At 46.6% G+C, this 14,316-nt stretch overlaps 1 protein-coding gene across 1 annotated transcript in view; it reads right to left on the bottom strand.

The window, feature by feature from the left end:
• Positions 1-333: 333 nt before the first annotated feature.
• The window catches only part of MTCH2 (mitochondrial carrier 2), a 63,415-nt gene continuing 49,432 nt past the window's right edge, over positions 334-14,316 (bottom strand). Inside the window, exons 7-13 of the mRNA XM_068260394.1 lie at positions 11,973-12,024; positions 9,413-9,472; positions 5,086-5,179; positions 4,959-5,000; positions 3,167-3,234; positions 3,009-3,084; positions 334-618 (exon numbers count right to left, since the gene is read on the bottom strand). Coding sequence (XP_068116495.1) covers positions 532-618; positions 3,009-3,084; positions 3,167-3,234; positions 4,959-5,000; positions 5,086-5,179; positions 9,413-9,472; positions 11,973-12,024 — 479 coding nt within the window. The 3' untranslated portion in view covers positions 334-531. The remainder of the gene's footprint in view (positions 619-3,008; positions 3,085-3,166; positions 3,235-4,958; positions 5,001-5,085; positions 5,180-9,412; positions 9,473-11,972; positions 12,025-14,316) is intronic.

Here is a 14,316-nt window from a genome sequence, read left to right as displayed (position 1 = left end):
TAAACACTATTATGCTGTTACAAATCTTTTAGAGCAGAGAGGAAGTTCTGAGTTCAGGTCCTTTCTTGAATGAGCCCATGTAATGCCAGTGTATAGACTTGCAGCTGCCATTTCAGTAGGAAGACAGAAAACAAAACTCCCAGAGCAAAGAGTCAGCAGAGAGCATACAATGAATCATGGACAATCAGTTTTATAATGATACTGGGAAGTCCAGCACCTGCACATATGGCACTGCAGGAAGACTATAAGAAATGGGAAAATAGCAGGTAGAAAATGACTTCAAGTACTGTACAGCATTTTTCACAACTCTGAAACAAATGAATAAGACGCATCATCAATGAATGAACTTGTTATTTTTTGGCAATTAAAATAGAGTCGCACATGGTGGTGTGTTCTCAATAATGAATGATTATTTTAAAAAGAAAAATACAGAATTGTAAACAAAATGTGTACAAATTAAACAAATAACTCTCCCCGCCCCCCAGGAGTGAGCAGCGACAGATGCAGAATGGCTCCTTGTTGCTTTTCACTTCAATAAAATCTCTTCTGCTCATAAACGTAGATCTTTCCAGCAGGCACCTTACGGAAGAACAGGCTGTTACCGCGGTTTGTGTTTCCCTGAAGCAAAAGACACAAGAGTGTTTATATCAACTTCAATTAACGTACAGCCATAATCTACAATATAACCAAGTGCTTCTTCCCAGGTGTACCTTTTACATAGCCGCCTGGGGCACAGGGGAAAGCAGATAAACGGCTTACGCTGCTCCTGCACAATGCCTGGTGGCGTTAATAACTATTCCCCTTCAGGCCACCATGGATAGTGGGGAAAGATGTAATTTAGCTTCCAGCTATTGTTTTCGGTCAGTTTTTGACTTTTTGCTCCATCTTCTGAAGGAGCTCAATTCAATCACTGAGCGCCAAAATTCCTATTACGGCCTATGGTGGCGCCAGCTGCGCCCAAATCTCCTGCAGTAGCTCCCCTTACAGTGCTCCCTTCCCAGAGGCCCTTTAACGTAAATGAGCCCAGGCACGGGAGCGCGACAGGAAGCATGTGCAGCTCAGGCGGGCTGGCGCAGAACTCCGCGACTGTGCCAGATACCGGAGTGGCAGGGGAGGACAACGAGGGAGCCCATGGCCCTCATGGTGCTGGAGAAAACACCATGTATGAATGTGCCCCAGTAGGTCCACTCAGGTTCCCTTTAAGTACCTGCCTGATGGAGTTGGAAGCCACCTTTCTCCCAGAAGTTCAGCGTCAAAAAATTAGTACTTTTAATTTAGCTTCAGATGCAACAGAGATATAAGCTACAAACTTGGCTCTTCTGATAATTTAGACTAGAAATATCCTATAACTTGCGCTAGTCTACTAGTCTTTGGCCCTTTAACAATTTTGATACTTTTAATGCTTCTGGTGCTTGCTCCCGATATTGGGTGGTGCCAGTGGTCTGTGTAAAAATGCAAGGGGAAAGGGAGCGCTCCAATGGTGCATTAAAACTTTTATTCAACAATACACGCAAGTGTTGGTGCACTTACAGGATTTTGTAGTTACAGATTGCTTTGGGGGCCGCCAGCGAGCTCTCTCGCAGCTCCTGAGCTTGGCCGGAGCTCAAAGGAGCGATGTACATGGGGGAGACGATCTGACATCGCAGCATACAGTCTGACGTCACAATGCATTTCTTCGTCAGACGGCACGCTGAGAGGAGGATCTGCCCGTAGCCCGCGTCTCCTCCGATGTACATCGCTCCTTTGAGCTCTGGCCAAGTAAAAGATACTGAGGGAAAAAAACACAAAGACAACGGGAGCCCAAATGGTGCAGTACGTCTCAAGTGAATGAATATGTGAGAAGATGTTTAACAAGTGAATTCTCACAAAGGTGGGTTGCACAAAGGGGGCAATCGACCACTTCAGGCAGGTGGAGTGTATTAAGCCTGACTCCACTCAGGTATGACAGCAGTCCTGGAGACGGTTGCTCTCTAGAAAGAACTCCACACTCTACCTATATGCGGTGGCTCAAGCCCACCTCAAGTTAGGTGTGTGAGACTCCCCTCACTGAAAAGTGGGGGGAGTATAGGCAGCACGAAGGGTGAAGAGGCGCCCCGTAGATATAAAACACTTTAAAAACACTAAAAATAAAAAAGGATGATGAGGTGGCTTACCTCACAGACGACAATCACTTATGATAGAATTTTATTAGAGGTAATAAGCACAGGCTTTGAGCTCTGACCAAGCTCAGGAGCTGCGAGAGAGCCCGCTGGCGGCCCCCAAAGTGATCTGTAGCTACAAAATCCTGTAAGTGCACTAACACTTGCGTGTATTGTTAAATAATAGTTTTAAGGCACCATTGGACCCCTGCATTGATAATTTAGACTTCCAGGCTCACACTTGTACCATTTTAAAGCTTAGTTTTCTGGGCCACTCCCAGAAGGCCTTGTTGAGGAAGAGTGTAGTATTATAAAAGGAGGGCAAGTGATAGCCTGCCTCCAGTTGTGAAAAGCAATGCTGAACATGACAGTCCAAGGACCTATACACTAGTCAAAGTAAAAATGGTATTTACAATATTCTTAGATTTTGGGCACTGTGATAGAGATGTAAGGTTTATGGGGTGTGTGGAGGGAGGTGTTCAACATATCACATCCTATTAACCCATCAGTAGCTTCAAAGGAGTTATCTCGTTTGAGATATAGGCATAGCTTTTGACCTCAGCCAGCAGAACTCCCCCTGCTGTAAATTCTTGGAATACTTAGATATCTCCCTGCCAGCAGAAAATATAGAAACTGAAAGCAGAAGACCTCTGTTATTGCCTCACTCTGCCCCAAGTGGCCATAAATACACATTACAGTAGTACTTATTAGTAGCAAGGAAATGTAACTAAATAAAAAGGTGCTAAAATAAATTGGCCTGGAGCACTTGAGCCTCTAAATTGGCTGCTTAAAGGTTAATGGGGCAACTTCATATTTGCTTACAAGGTGTTCCATAGAAATAATTAGAAAATGTACAAGGATAATAAATACCTCTTTGCTGAGCTGCCGCCAGCAGTCTGTCCAGGAGGTATATACAGGGGCATAGGGAAGACGGCCACCAGCAAGCCTGCAAGACACAATGACATCCACCTATCAGACATCAGGCAGAAGGAAAGCTGGACACTGTCGCCATCACGTTACACACTCACCCGCAGTTATTCACAGCCATAAGGTTGGACACTAAAACAAATGGGTAGGTCAGCATACTGGCCAGGAACTGGGAGAGAAACGAAATAAGAAAAAAGTTGCTGTAAACATGAACAACATACTGCTCCAGAAAGCCTCAGTTAACATAATTAGATAACACTAACTCGTTTCTCTACACTTCAGCATCTGTAACATTCTTGTGTTGCAGAAAAGCAAACAGAAGCATGTTAGTGTGCTCAGACCATAACAAATCACAGCAACCAGACTAGTCAAAGGTTGGTGATCAGGGAACCTGGTCACAACCCACCCAGAGACAGTTCTAGTTGCTATGGGGCCCCTGGGAATCTGGGGGACCCTCTAAACCCCAATGAATATGGAGGACCCTCAACACCCCCAAATAAGTGGCATTAGGGGCCCTTTATTTCTGACAAAAAAGAGCTCCCGAGTCAGCTGCTGGGCTCCCCCACCAACTTTCCTGTGGTCCCCTGCATAGTTATCAGCAGGGTAAAACTCACCTGTCTCTGCTGGAATGCTCCTCCATTAGCTTGTGACTCCGTGCATTCCAGTGTTCATCCTCAAAGGGGCTCCTCTCCTCCGTGACCTGTTGCACGTTATGTTATTACATGCCGCCAGGTCGCTGAGAAGATGGGAATGCATGGACAGAGGAGAGCGCAAACAGGGACAGTTGAGTCACTATACTACCGATAACTGCAGGAGCCCTGAAGACAAAAATAAAGGGCCCAGCAGAGCTCTGAGGCCTTGGGGCAATTGCCTAGTTTGCCCCATGGAAGCATCGGCCCTGGACCCACTCACCCGATGGCAGGATTTATGTCAGATGGACACATGGTGGGGTAGATATGGTGATGGATATGGCTCTATGGGGAATGACTACACCCCTTTCCCACCTGCTTTACTGTAAGTCAGTCACTGGTCCAACTGTAGAATCTGGTGTATAGTGTAGTGGTACTGGTTTTTGCCGCAGTTCTTAGAAAATGGGTATGACTATCTACAAAACAGGTCTGACCCATTGGGACATGGACTCAACAAATACTTGAAAGCAGTGGCGTAGCTAAGGAGCTATGGGCCCCGGTACAAGTTTTACATTGGATCCCCCCAAGCACACTATACATAAATGATACGGTGCACCAAAACCTACTGAGGACAACCATAGTGTCAGAGGTGCAAGAAGGGGGATGGGGAGCAGTTTGTTATTGATTACTACTATTCAAAACATCTATAGAAGTCATTATTAAAAGCCCAGGACCAATAAAGAGCTAATACTGTGGTTAGGGAGGGCCCTATAGGGCCCCTCTGGCCCAAGGGCCCCAGTGTGGTTGCAACCTCTGCAACCCCTGTTGCTACGCCACTGCTTGGAAGGCTGAGAGTGGTTTGGGATGTTGAACAGGAGCATGAATTTGCAGCTGGTGGGAGGAAACCAGAGTGCCTGGAGGAAACCCACCCAGACACAGAGAGAACATACACTGTGCAGATAGTGCCCTAACTGGGATTTAAACCGGGGACCCAACGCTGCAAGGTGAGATCGCTAACCACACTATATTAATAGTAAGGACCTGATAAAAGGAAGGCCCTGCCCAGTATTCATATATCAGTTCTAGTAATGTGCTCAGTGAGAGAATTTTGAATAAGAACCAGATTAGGAGGATACACACAGAAAATCTGCCTTGTGGGTCAACATGAAGCTATCACTATATTCTGTCATAAAGAATGACGGGGAAAAGAAAAAAACACAGAAAACCAGAAACTCCCCCAAGAGGTCCAAAGTCAAAAACTCACCCCGGTCAAAGCCTGAGAGTAACTTTTAATTTCACTCACTGCCTGCAAAGGAAAAACATAGATGTGAGGCCATATAAGCAGCAGAGGACGCAGCTCCACAAGGGAGGGCTATAAAGAGGCCACCTACCCCATTTTCCAGAGCGTATGTGTTGATCAGATATGCTGTCATGTTACAGATCCACAGAGAAAGGATGTCTCCCAGCAGCCTTGGAATTAAACCCCTAAAATAAAGTGTAGCAACAGAGTCATTCAACACAGCTAATGGCAAAACAGCTCAACTTAAAGCATGTTCATTACTTATACTTAATGGGTTGGCACTTATATGCATAATGTGTTAGAAGTGGAGATCTGGGCAATAATGCCATGTACTTGCATTATCACCCCTTGCTTTTACAAGACACAGTCATGGGAAACCCCAGTGTATGAGATATCAGCTGAAACTCATTACCTGTACTGATAATAAATCAGCTGCAGTGTGTCTTGAACCCAATTTGAAAAACATGCTTTCAAAAGGTTTCTGTAAAGAACTCACCTCCCGTATGCTTCCATGGTGGGTCAGGTCTCTCTGAGAGCCGACTCGGTTGGCAGACCTCTACTGTGAGTCAGCGTGGCATCTTCAGGAGCCGTGCATGTGTACCAGCATGCACGATCAGGACTTCCTATACCAGGCATGGGCAAACTCTGCCCTCCAGCTGTTTCGGAACTACAAGTCCCACAATGCATTGCAGGAGTCTGACAGCCACAGTCATGACTCAAAGGCAAATGCATTGTGGGACTTGTAGTTCCGTAACAGCTGGAGGGCCGAGTTTGCCCATACGTGTCCTATACACAAGGGCACGCGGCTTGCACCTAGTCTTATACTGTCAGACTGTGCCCCTAATGGTGAAAATTGGGTACTGTAGGTTTAGCTGCAGTATCATAGGGATAGCCAATTGGAAGTCAGGATTTATGTTCCATCACGCTCTGCTCCTATTTAAGCCTGCTCTGATCATTCTACCTTGCCTGTGATAGCGAAAGCTGCATTGTGCTACTCTGCTGGATGTGATTTATATTGGGGATTTCCGTGCACGACCAGGGCCATGACGCCGCTTCCTCAAGCGGCGTCAGGTGACATCCCGCCCACACCCCTTGCTCCCGGCTCACTCCCCGGCCACCACTTACCTTCTTGTAGCAAGTGGTGGCCGCCTTCTGCAGCCGGACAGGCTCTGCTCTGCTTCTAATATACCTCAGATCGCGGGACCAGCAGCAGCTCCATAGCCGCATGCATACCAGAAGTAATCACTTCTTATACGTAGGGCTTCTTATACTGGCGGCAACTATACCTGCCTACCCTATATACAGGAGGCACCTATACCTGGCTACCTACCTACCTACCTATATCCTCACAAGTTTGCTTCGGGCAGCAAAAAGTCCAGAACCAGCCCTGTTTACAACCTTGCTTTGCCTTTTGACCCCGTTATTGAATTGCTGCCTGAAACGACCTTTGGAACGGTTTTTGACCCGATATCGCCTTATACCTTGGTGCCGCTATATTCTGATCTACTGTGTATGACATCAAAATTAAGGCTTGAACAATTGCACCAATCTTTAACACCAAAAATGAAGTACTTCTAGCTCAAAAACAATACTGAGCGTGACACAGCCCTGAACAAGCCACAAAAAAACAAAGCAAGCAATGGGCCACTGTGTCTGCAAAGAATATCTCATTTAATGAATTGGACAGGTGATAGATAAATACCAATAGAAAAATACAACAACAATATTTGCAAAGATTAAACACCAAATGCGCACATATTTAAAAACAACAAGCAGCAGCAGTTAGCTTCATAAGTGAGCCTTATGTGTTCAGCAATATAAATATATGGCTAGAAATCATATGAGGTATCTACTGGCCAGTTAATATACCGCACACTTCCATACGTCCGTGCATTCATACACTAAAGTGCTCTGCGTCTCATTTAGTAAGTTGGAGGGCCCCCTATAACGTTCACATAAAGCAGCCGCAGAATATTAATAGGAAGTCCTGAGTCTATTCAGGTTCTGCTGCCATTCATGTAATGTCAGCTTCCCGGGCTTCTATACAATGCCACAAGTGAGGGGTTGATCTCACCCAGTCTTTTGCAATCCACTCAGTCTCTCCTAGGGATCATGCGTAGTGTCCCTCCCGCAACTAGCACCAGTAACGCGGGCACGGCAAAAGACCACCTCCAGGAGTGCAGTTGGTTAGAGGCAGAAGCACAGATAAAGCAGACGTCGCAGAACACGTGGCTGGCTGAAGCTCCGCCCACCTACACATTTCAACCCGCCCACTAGTTCTTTGTCAGGGTGTGGCTTGCTTTTGCCCAGCCAGTCTGTTTTAACTCCCTACTGCAACTCCGCCTTTCTCAATCACGCCCATACAGATAAGGCACAGCGTTTAAGTTGCTTGTAAAAGGTGTCAATACTACTTTTTAACCACGGGGGGGGGGAGGGAGGAGGGAGAGCACACGGACATACTGTGGTTTATCTCCTTCAGCTTACTACATTCGTACAAGGGCCACACAGCTTGATTACAGGACGATTGTCCATTCAGTCCATCTCTCGTAACTAATGTGATAGCAAGAATGTCATGCACCTAAAACATGCCACAAGGTGACGCATCCTCATAATGACACAGAGCTACGCAGAGTACCCATCTAGCACAGTCACTGCGGATCCATCCATACATACATACATACATACATACATACATACATATAAACACACAGGTTGGTAGGAAAGAATGGTTGAAGATGATAACAGAATCAATAATAACCAATAGGTATATATACAGTAAATCTATTCAACCATACTTTCCTATCTTCTACTGTGTATGACCCCTGGATTGTTACTGGGTTGGCTACATTTTGAGATTCTATCTGTACTATCGTGCTATTCTCATCACCTGTTGTTGACCTGGACTGTCTGATTTTCCCACCTGTACCTGTCTAGTGTGGTTCTGTTGGCACCCCTGCCTTGCTTCAGTACCTATACTTTGCGCATATCAAGGTCTGGAAGTAACCAGTGTTAGAGCGACATACTTATCCCTCGGGAGACCAGAGACGCATCACACAGGGTGATAGACTGCGGAGGAGATTGGGGCATAGCAACTGATATAACGCAATGGATCCAGCAGGCCTCACAGTTTGCGCAGAAACCTTTTCAGAAACCCGCTCAGATGAAATACTTTTCCTAGAGTCCCACTCATGGCATAACTGCCCCACAACGAAGAATACCAATTCCCCTCCAGATCCTTGCAGTCTCCCCTCCAGTGTAACGCATCTCCCCCTTCAACATGGCAATAAGTTTTACCCCCTCCATGTCCTTGTAATCCCCTTCACCCTTACAACCCTTAAACATAACCACAACGCTACCAAAAAAGAAAAAATATACTCCACAACTTAGCAATTTAACCCTCCGACTAGCACTTAAAGGGAATGTGAAGCAAGAGGAATATGGAGGCTGCCATGTTTATTTTCTTTTAAACATTACCAGTTGCCTGTCAGTCTCTTTGGCTTCAGTAGTGTCCGAATCACACACCTGAGACAAGCGTGCAGCTAATTTAGTCAGACTCCAGTCAGAAACATCAGATTTGAATGCTTGTTTTGAGTCTATAGCTAAACGTTTTAGAGGTAGAGGATCAGCAGGCCAGCCAGGTGATATGCATTATTTTAAAGGAAATAAATATGGCAGCCTCCATAGCGCTCATTTCAGGTGTCCTTTAATCACAACATCCCTGGCCTATAACTCAAAAGTAGAAAAGATGAATGGCACACACACACACACACACACACACACACACACACGCACACACACACGCGCACACACACGCGCGCGCACACACACACACGCACACACACACGCACACACACACGCACACGCACACACACACGCACACACACACGCACACACACACGCACACACACACGCACACACACACGCACACACACACGCACACACACACGCACACACACACGCACACACCTTTTGCCCCATCCCAACCAACTGGGTGCCCTCAGCAAGGGACAAATCCTTCACCAGAAAAAACAAACAATGGATTGATCTGTTACAAATGACCAAAAATGTTATGGCTGTCACCAGAACAGGGACTCCAGCTGGAACACCTGCTCTGGTGACAAATACTTGACGAGCAATGTGCAACTTACCTTTCCTACATGAAGATTCCATGTCACTTCCTGTTGGGTTTCTGGGACGGGAAATGTAAGCCACTAGGGCACGGTCTATAGGCAGTAGCAGTGTTCATACAGACAGCAGTAAAAATTCTAGCCCTACCCCACTCCAATGCTAGAGAACGTTTTACTTTAAGCAGCTGGAATATTCCTGACATGTTTTACAGGAAACATCAGAGATGAGAAATTGGGCAGTTACAATGCCTTTCTGTTCTCACTGAGGAATAATTGGAAATTACGACTTACGCAAAAAATCCCAAAATGCCTTCCTCCTTGTATATCGTCACTATCGAGGGGAAAATCCCACTGCAATAGAATAAGACCACGTGTGAAGATACGCAGGGGAAAATTACAGTTCATAATCAGAGGTTTTTTTTTTTAGATATGTAGCAAACAATCGAACAGTAATAGTTTATTAAAGCAAATCTGAAGCAAAAATAACCTTTTGAGATAATGAATTGTATGTGTCATACAGATAACAAATAGATTAGTAGCAAAGAAAAAAACTCCTGTTTTTCAGCATTGGCAGAGTCTATGTAAAAGAGCTCAGAACACAGCCAAGAAACTGAGAGACACAAATTGAGGTAAGGTTTACTGCAGCAAAGTTTAAAGGGTCATGATCTCTGCTCTGTTTTACAGCTTAAAGGATACCCGAACTGACGTGTGACATGATGAGATAGACATGTGTATGTACAGTGCCTAGCACACAAATAACTATGCTGTGTTCCTTTTTTTTTTATTTCTCTGCCTGAATGAGTTAAATATCAGGTATGCAAGTGGCTGACTCCGTCCTGACTCAGACAGGAAGTGACTACAGTGTGACCCTCACTGATAAGAAATCCCCCCTTTTTACCTTTTTCTTGCTCTCAGAAGCCATTTTCTGCTAGGAAAGTGTTTTATAGTTGGAATTTCTTATCACTGAGGGTCACACTGTAGTCACTTCCTGTCTGAGTCAGGGCTGAGTCAGCCACTTGCATACCTGATATTTAACTCTTTCAGGCAGAGAAAGAAAAAAAAAGGAACACAGCATAGTTATTTGTGTGCTAGGCACTTTACATACACATGTCTATCTCATCATGTCACATGTCAGTTCGGGTATCCTTTAAAATACAGAGTGTGGCGTTTTGAGAAAGAGCAGGCAGTATAGCCTACTGGACACATTGGGGAAGCACACCCAACTGGAAAGTGCAGTATCACTGCTGCATGATGCTCTGCAGGGGGCACACTCTACTATTGCACATTTCACGGACCATGGGGAGGGCTGCCTAATACGCGAGAGGGGGGGCATCTGGCTATGGGGAAGGGTGCTTCTGAATACAGGGGGCACACCTGGCTATTGGGAGGAGGGCTGCCTAATATGTGGGGGGAGGGGGCACACCTGGCTATTGGGAGGAGGGCTGCCTAATATGTGGGGGGCACACCTGGCTATGGGGAGGAGGTGCTGCGGAATACAGGGGGTAGATCTGACTGAGGACTCCCTAATACTGGGGGGCACACCTGGTTATGGGGAGGAGGTGCTGCGGAATACGGGGGCACATCTGACTGAGGAGGACTCCCTAATACTGAGGGGCACACCTGGTTATGGGGAGGGAGCTGCCTATTACTGGGGGCACATCTGACTATTTATACTGGGTAGGGGGCTGCCTCATACTGGGGTCACATCTGGCTATGAGGAGGGGAGTCTGCCAAATACAGGGGGCACATCTTGTAATTTAGAACGTGGAGGGTGCTATTCTATATTGGGGAAGGAGCTTATACGCAGGTCAATCACTTTTCCCTGGTTTCTGAGCTTATATGCAAATCAATACAGTATGTTGTGAAAGCCTAAATGGGACTATGAGCAGACGCAAGGCAGAAAATACTTGGAAAGTTCACAAAACAGGCAGGGAGGAGATGATTTTGGGCAACCTGATCCCTCCCCAGACAAAGAAAGAATCCCCCTCTGTAGTGGAAAAACCGGGGTCATGTGTCAGAAAGATGGGGGAAACAAGTTGGACGAGTGTCGCGGTACAGTGCAGTGGAATGGACACCTGGACTAGAGCTGTGTGGATGAAGGTTTTCAGGAAGGTCTCCAGTATACACTGCTGGGGGCAGCAGGATGTATTACAGCTCCTCCTGCCAGATGGTAGGCAACATTTACCAAAACCAGTGCAAGGAAAACTGGCACAAAAGTGGAGCAGAAGTCTCAATCAAGAGTTCTGACTGGTCTCTCCGAACAACAGCTCCACTTCTGCAGCAAGTCTACTCTTTATTTTCCTTGCATTAGTGCTTATAAACGTGGCCCACAGTTAGGTTGTACAGTAAGGGCTGTTTAACACAGAAATCTCTGAAAAATCACAATCTTTCGGCGATTTTGCTGCAACTTTTCACAATTGCTCCCAAAGTGCTATATGCAGTGATTTTGCAACCGCAAAAGCTGCAATGTAAATGCTACCATAGAATATTTGTATATATATAGTACACTGCACCAGCTTTTGCCGTGGCATTGCCCACAGTGTGAAACAGTCCTTAGTGCACACGTGTCAAACTCCAGTCCTCAAAAAGGCAACTTGATGAAACAAACCTTCCCCGTTTCAGTCCCATTTAAGCTGTGCCAAAAATGTGTGAGGAGCTCGGCCCTCGAGTTTGACATCCCTACCGTGAGTGTGATAAGAACTAGGAGGCACAGGGAGGACTGCTCTGGTATTTTGGCTGTTTCTGTAAGATGGAGAAAGTTTGGGTTAGGATGTCTTGGTACAATTTGCAGTGCTGTTTTTCCTACTGACATTTTCTTTGCACCAGCCTTGATAAATCAGTAAATACGTACTCGTATTTGGTCTCCCTTCCGATGAACTGGACCATGCAGCGTAATGTGATCACTGCAATGAAACACAAATAGAAAGATATAATCAAGAGGTCACAATAACATAATCTTAAGAGTATAGAAATGAGTTACTAGTTTGTGTTCTCAGGCAAAGCTTGACTATCGCATTCCCCTGTGAAACGGCTGTTTCCTCTCTGAACTTAGTACCATTCCTGATTCGCTTTTCTGGAAACAGATCGGTATTTACTTCTAGGGTTAAATTCTAGAACAAACTAAACTTGCGTCCTTCAGCTCGTCAAAGGAAAAAAGTATCCTACTCCATCTTAAAGTGCCTGTATACTATGAGACATTCCTCAGCAGATTGAATCACGGTGAAGATTGTTGCCCCAACATGCTGCCTTTCATAGACTTCTAGCAGTAATCAACCAACATAACCAATCGGACAGGACACTTCTTTGCTGGGCACAGTGGGATCTACGCTGTCACTGTCCAGAACTAATGTTGAAGCTCAGGACTGAAGTGCCTTACGCTGCGATTGTGTGTTAAACTTCTGTAACCCCTCATATTACTAGAAACATGCCATGGATCTATAGATCTTCCGTATTCTATTAAAGCAAACCTCAAGCTAAAATAAACTTTTGAGATAATGAATTGTATGTGTAGTACAGCTAAGAAATAGAACATTAGTAGCAAAGCAAAGAGTCTCATATAGTTTTGCAGTACAGGAAGAGTTAAAAGGTTCATTAGCTCTGCTCTGACAGAAAGACAGAGGGCCATATCCTATTGCTGAAGTTATTAATTTAAGCGAGGGGAGAATCTCCTATTCAAATTTAACACACACACACAACCCCCCCCCCCTTCCCCATCAATGAAGGAAGATTGAGAGGGGCAAGGAAAGGCAGCGATCAGCAGGGATTGACGCGCGAAGAGGCAGAGCTACAGCTATAAGCTTTGCCTCAAGCAGGAAGCGCTCCCCGGACTCAGCAGAGGGGATTTGGGGGGTATTAACCCCTCGTTTTGCCGCGGGGATGCGGCGGTTTAGCAGGGCTTATAGTGCTTAACATTAATAAAAGTTAAAGTGGATTTAGACTCGCTTCAGAGTCTCTTTAACCACTTCCCGACCGCCGTATTGACAATTGGCGGCCGGGAAGTGGACCCCGCAAGGACCGCCGTATTGACAAATGGCGGCGGTCCTTGTAGGGGCATGGGCGGAGCGATCGCGTCATCCGTGACGCGATCCTCCGCCGCCGCCTGGCTTCGCTCACCCGCCACAACATCCCGACGGCCATACGGAAGCGCCGGCGGGATGTTAACCCGACGATCGCCGCATACAAAGTGTATAATACACTTTGTAATGTTTACAAAGTGTATTATACAGGCTGCCTCCTGCCCTGGTGGTCCCAGTGTCCGAGGGACCACCAGGGTAGGCTGCAGCCACCCTAGTCTGCACCAAGCACACTGATTCCCCCCCCCCCTGCCCCAGATCGCCCACAGCACCCATCAGACCCCCCCCTGCCAACCCCCCAGACCCCTGTTTGCACCCAATCACTCCCCTAATCACCCATCAATCACTCCCTGTCTCTATCTGTCAACGCTATTTTTTTTACCCCCCCCCCCTGCCCCCTGCTCCCTCCTGATCACCCCCCCACCCCTCAGATTCTCCCCAGACCCCCCTCCCCATGTACTGTATGCATCTATCCCCCCTGATCACCTGTCAATCACCCATCAATCACCCCCTGTCACTGCCACCCATCAATCAGCCCCTAACCTGCCCCTTGCGGGCAATCTGATCACCCACCCACACCAATAGATCGCCCGCAGATCCGACGTCCGATCACCTCCCAAGTGCAGTGTTTACATCTGTTTTCTACCCTAAACACCCACTAATTACCCATCAATCACCCCCTGTCACTGCTACCTATCAGATTAGACCCCTATCTGCCCCTAGGGCACTCAATCACCCGCCCACACCCTCAGAATGCCCTCAGACCCCAGCCCTGATCACCTCGCCAGTGCATTGCTTGCATCTATTCCCCCCTCTAATCACACCTTGAGACACCCATCAATCACCTCCTGTCACCCCCTAGCACACCTACCCATCAGATCAGGCCCTAATTTGCACCGTGTGGGCTCCTGATCACTCGGCCAAACCCTCAGACCCCCTTCCAATCACCTCCCCAGTGCATTGATTGCATCTATTTTCCCCTCTAACCACCCCCTAAGACACCCATCAATCACCTCCTGTCACCCCCCTAGCACTCCTATCCATCAGATCAGGCCCAATACAACCTGTCATCTAAAAGGTCACCGTGCTTATGACCGGTTCCACAAAATTCGCCCCCTCATA

Source organism: Hyperolius riggenbachi, chromosome 11 (genome assembly GCF_040937935.1).
Source record: "Hyperolius riggenbachi isolate aHypRig1 chromosome 11, aHypRig1.pri, whole genome shotgun sequence".
Classification (NCBI taxonomy): domain Eukaryota; kingdom Metazoa; phylum Chordata; class Amphibia; order Anura; family Hyperoliidae; genus Hyperolius; species Hyperolius riggenbachi.
The sequence above is the reverse complement of the archived record's forward strand: the minus strand, read 5'-3'. Positions and strand labels throughout refer to the sequence as shown.